General features: G+C 46.8%; 1 protein-coding gene across 1 annotated transcript; it reads right to left on the bottom strand.

Annotated features, from left to right (window-relative positions):
* Positions 1–981: 981 nt before the first annotated feature.
* Positions 982–3,347, bottom strand: LOC104408601 (uncharacterized oxidoreductase C663.09c-like; the record flags this gene model as incomplete). The annotated part of the gene is made up of 5 exons (XM_010018254.1): positions 982–1,177; positions 1,387–1,497; positions 2,306–2,461; positions 2,827–3,014; positions 3,296–3,347. Coding segments are annotated over 5 exons (621 nt in total), but the record flags the coding sequence as incomplete, so codon positions are not given.
* Positions 3,348–5,353: the final 2,006 nt, after the last annotated feature.

Raw genomic sequence — 5,353 nt, 5'->3', positions numbered from 1 at the left:
CCCCGGGGACAGGTCTGAGGGTGGCTGCTGCCCAGGAACAGCCACGCCTGTCTCTCCCACTTACCTGCCTGGTGTTTGTCTTTTCTCACTGGTACAGGAACCCACCGCCTTGGCACAGCATGAAAGTGCCTCATCAGCTGGCAATGGGGAGTGATGGTGAAGCCAATCCCAGACTTCAAAGAAGTTTTTGCTTTTATACCTCTCTCTCAGCCAGAACACAGAGAGCTTTTTCACCAGCTGCTTTTAGGATTTGAGGCTAGAACAAGGGTCTGCCTCAGCTTCAAGTACATGCCACCGTGTCAAACCCATCTAGCCCCAAGGGTTGCCAGCCAGCAAGGGTTGGAGCTTCTTCCTGCAATGTACATCTCTCTAGGCAGGGAAGAGAAACCTATATACAGACAAATTAACTCAAGTGGTTCAGTAAACAGACTGTTTGTTTAAACAGGACTTTATTGAAGACACTTGAGAAGTTTATGTACAAAACAACATTCCCACCCCCATATCAGGATGTTAGTCACCCACTGGGAACAAAGCAAGTGCCTGGTGTGTGCTGTCAATCGGGGGACACGCAGAGGTTGCCGAGGAATTGATAGAAGTACCAAATTCGTGTAGTTTAGAGCTCGGCAGTTTCAGCCTTGGCTCAATTAGGACTGAAGGAAACCAAAGACCCTATTGCCAGAGACATGTCTCGAGCAGACTGAACATATTGGAATCTGGCAGCTTACACTGGCCTTACTTTGAGGTCAGGTCATTTACTTCTGCAAAGAGTTTGGTTTTGGAAGTGATGAGGAACCAGCCCCTGGATCTAACTTGCTTTATCTTCGATCTATTTTACATGGTTCCGTCACTAAGAGCACAGTAGTGTTTGCAGGAAGCATCAGAACAGAGCAGTAGCAATACCAAATAGAAAAGTCAGCCACCTCACTTCCCAAATACACCTAGAAAGAGGCTGGTATCGAACTGGCTACTTCAACTAGTGTATAAGAAAACCCTAGAGACACAGACAATAGTGGCACAGTTAAACAGTGGCTGATGGGCTGTTTCTGCAGTGGACTGTGCTCTTCTACCACGGTAGCGTTTCCCCTTGCCAGTCCAGGAAGGAACCGTTCTCCTTTTCACCGAGACGGTCCAGAACAGACAGGATACCAGGGATAGCCTCTTGCACCTGCATGGGAGCCTGCAGCAAATCAAGCTTAGATCATTACAGGGAATATCTTCCAGAAGAGAATCAAAGGCATTTAAGGAGTTACTAGAATCAAGGAGGGTGTATTTTCGTGTTTCACACGTGCCTCTGCAGCACACGGAAGAGTATGCTGTGCACAGGGTGCTAGCTCAAGGGCCAGGACAACAAGGGAGTCATGCTGTCACATTTCAGATGTCACTTACCATGTTTCCACCCATGTCTGTCTGAAGCCAGCCTGGATGCAAAGAAATACAGAGAATTCCATCCGATTTCAAGTCTGCAGCAAGACACCTGGTGATCATGTTCAGTGCAGTCTACAGGGGCAGAAACCATTGATCAGCGTGCTAGTCTTACACACCTTGAGCAGGTCCCTAAGCCAAGCTGATTGTTACCTCCCTTCCACCATCCTGCCAAAGGAAGGGGCAGTAACGGTACCACAGTAATTTATCTAGACTTGCTGGGGCTCCATTCTCAGAGATGCCTTGTAAGAGAAGCACTGTGAAAGCTCTATTGCCATAAGCTTACTGCCCAAAGATGAAACTAAGCTATGATGGAAGATAAAGTACCACGTGAAACTCCTGAGGAGCTGTGGAGAAAATCATACGGACATAGGACTCTGTTGTTCTGCAGTAATCACTACACAAACATTCCGGGTTTTACTTCTGAACAGGGAAAACAAGCATACTAACAGCTTATGAGGAGGTGGTGTAGGAGAAGCTGTGTGTCTGATCTTGACTGTTTGTACAAACTCACTCTGAGGATGTGACAAAACTCAAAACTCCACCTCTCCTCAACAAGCACACCTTTTGTTGAGTTCCGTGCCTGCTATCTTGCTTGGACTGGAGAGGAGCACAGCTGATAGGACACACACCTGATGGCATCAGCTCTTCCCTGATTGCCAGGTCCCTCTGAAATGGATCTGTATCAGAGTCCTGATGGAGCATTTGGAGCCTGTTCTTAAGAAGCTGGCATGTTTGCTCCAGATGTGTGGTTTTCACAGGTCACATTTCCACCCACATGAAGAACAAGGACAGTTCCTGCACACCTCACCTTATCGTCCTAAGCTCAGAGTCTTCCTTAACTCACCGGCCTGCCCTCGCCCCATGAACACAGCCCACAAACCTTTGCTATCCTGTAGGGGTAGACCTTGAGGAACATCTCATTTGCCTGGACGAGTTGCATGGAGGCAGCAAGAGAGGACATATTGATAATAGCAGCTCTGTGGCAGCCCATTCCTGTGCTCAGCTGGGCTGCCTTCCTCAGAAGGGGTAGAAATGCCTGTGGAAACAAGAGTTGGTTTGAACTTGGTCAGCTTGCTCTTGGCTGGACTAGCAGGTTCTCCTCTATGAAGAATGGTGATGGCTCCCCACACAAGCTGACCATAGGAGACCTGTCTGTAACAGCCAGCTGGAGGTAGCAGGGACCTTCAATCTCTTCTGCCCACCTCCTATCCCAACCAATCCACTGAAGTGACCTCAAACCAGGTGGATTTAAATTAAGAGATCCTTAATAAAAAGGGTCCCGTGCTCTCTAGGCACACAGTGTGATATCAGAACTGAGTCTGTCCAGTCCCAGGGTGACAAGTGTTTTGGTTACAAGGGGAAAAGTCTCTTATAATACCATAGATTAAGCACAATTCTTACCTTGGTGACCATCAGCTGGGCAACTGTATTGGTCTCATAAATGGTGAGCATTGTCTCTGCTGTGACTTCTTCCAAGGAAGCAAGCACATTGATGCCAGCGTTGTTAATGAGGCAGTTCAGACCTTTGTCGCCCACAATCTCCTCCACTTCCTTGACTACTTTCTTGATGCTGTTTTCACAGACCACATCTGCACAGAGGAGCCAAGAGCAGCCACAGTGTGTGGTTCAAATGCTGTTTGTCACGATCCAGCACATACTAGACCAAAGCTAAGGCATTAGGCAACACACCGAGATGACAGTGCACAGAGGGCCTCACACAGATCATGTTTCCCCAGTGTTACTGAAGATGAGGGTGATGCTTTTAGCTGCTGGAGGTCATGTACAGCTACTGGTCACCCAAGATACCAGTTCCTTAAGATGCACTCACCTGATTTAGTTGAATATAAGGCTGCATAAGCCATTTACTCACCCAGCTGGAGGAGCTTGATATTGCTGTATTGCTTGCTGAGCTGCTGAAGCTCCTAGAAAGAAGAAATCTTTTGGGTTATCCTTTGTATATCCATGATTATTACATAAACCAGCTTGAAATCTGCACCTCCAGAGGAGGATCAACTGCCCCAAGAGACTGGCCTCTCCATACTCAAGACACCAGCACACTGGATTACAGAGTTCTCCGTGTGGACAGCTCAAGGTGTGCTTGCAGGGTAACCAAAGGAGTTTGGTCAAGCAGCTACCAGTGCCAGTTCCACAGCAGCCCCAGAGCCCAGGCTGCATTCCAGGACAGTAATTCCTCACTTCTTTAAGAAAAGCGTAAGTCTCCTGAAGCTCTGCTCGTGCAAGACATCAGTTGAGGGCTACAGGAATGCTTAAGAAAAGCCATTTGGAGTTAGTGTTACTAAATTAGTGGAATTTAGCAAAGTTTCCTAGCAATTTTCCCATGGAAATTCTGTTTTCCTGCACTCTCATTACCTTCAATTCTTGTAACTGAAGGTAAAGCACACATGAAATCAGTTACATGCACAGCAACTGTCCACGAGAACAATTCTCTCCCTGCTAGGTAGCTGTAACTCACTCGTCTGCCTACCACCTCTTAGGAGAGGTGTTCTGGGAGGAAATCAGTGCTCTCCTGGTGTTGCTGCTGGACAAAGTGTGTCCAAATTGGATTCATAGGCCCAGCTGGAATACTGGAGTTTCTGTGCCATGTAGCCAAGTGGGAAGCGTGGCCAAACGTAACAGATGGATTACATACTCCCAGCTATGTTTAGGAGACTGAGCAACCTGGCCAAACATTCCGGCTCAAGCAGATCCATTTCTTTAGGAGCCCTTTGGGAACAGGGGTCAGGAGGGCTGGTTTTGAAAGAGTACTTCTTTGCCACTTGGAGACACTCAGGGACTCGGTGTCCTCTGTCAAGCTGTAATGCATTACATCTTTTATCTCAGTTCATACTCTCCAGGCTTGTTTAGAGGATTTGTTCTCCCACTGAGGACAATCTACAACTGCAGTTAAGGCTATTAAGGGGAGGGGAAAGGAAGGGGAACAAGTCAGAAGCACAGACCCAGAAGACATTCCTTCCCTTGGACAGGGCTTAATGGGAGAGTTTTCAACAGATGAAAGGCTCAGAACACACTGTCTTGTTTATTGATAGTCAGGCATGAAATAGTTCTGCCATGTCAAGGCCTGCAATAATTACGTGGCTTTGGACTGGACTTCAGTTTGACAGCATCACTTACTTGATAATAAACTCCAGAAGTGCTCTGGCTTCTCAAGGTTTGTTCGTTTATTTATAGTCACATTGCTTTACTCTCTGATGGAAACAAGCTACTAACTTCTGCTAAAAGGCCAGAGATGTTTTGTGTAGTGACAGCAACTGAGAGGCTTCTGAAGAGAGAAAGCAACATGTTCAATTGCCAACTCCAGACACTGTAGGATTAAGCATTCTCCAGAACATAACCAGCATGAAATTACAATTGCTGGATGCAAATCAGCTTTAAAATTCAATGATTTTTCCACTTAGTTAATTACTTAGCTAACAAGTGACTCCCACTTCAGTGGTTTGAGTTTCTCAGAAACAGCTTCCAGGCATAAAACGAACTTAGCTTTGGTCTTCGAGAACGTTATTCTGCCTTATATTATGGTATAAACAGAAGATGAAAATCCAGTTAGGAAACCTAAACTCTGCAGAAAGGCCTCTTCTTTTCCCTGCTGTGCCTAGAAGGAACATGCAGAGAGGAGCACTGAGACACGTCGCGCTGCGTTCAGGTCTGAATACAGCCGTTTCAAGCCGCAGCCACATGTGCTGCTTCTCCTCTTCCCCCACCCCAGGTAGTTCTGATCAAAGACATCAAAAGCCTCCTGTGTCCAGAGAGCTCTGAAAACATTACTGCAATGCAATGCAGCCCATAATGACAACACAGAGAGAATAGGGGAGCTCATTGGCACTGCTGTCTGAGGTGCAGCTTGTGTTTGATGCCGGGTTATGCAGTTTCATTTAAAGACATGATATATCCCAGGCTGAGTCAGTTCTAG

This window comes from Nestor notabilis, unplaced genomic scaffold (assembly GCF_000696875.1).
Source record: "Nestor notabilis isolate BGI_N333 unplaced genomic scaffold, ASM69687v1 scaffold16307, whole genome shotgun sequence".
NCBI lineage: Eukaryota > Metazoa > Chordata > Aves > Psittaciformes > Psittacidae > Nestor > Nestor notabilis.
The sequence above is the reverse complement of the archived record's forward strand: the minus strand, read 5'-3'. Positions and strand labels throughout refer to the sequence as shown.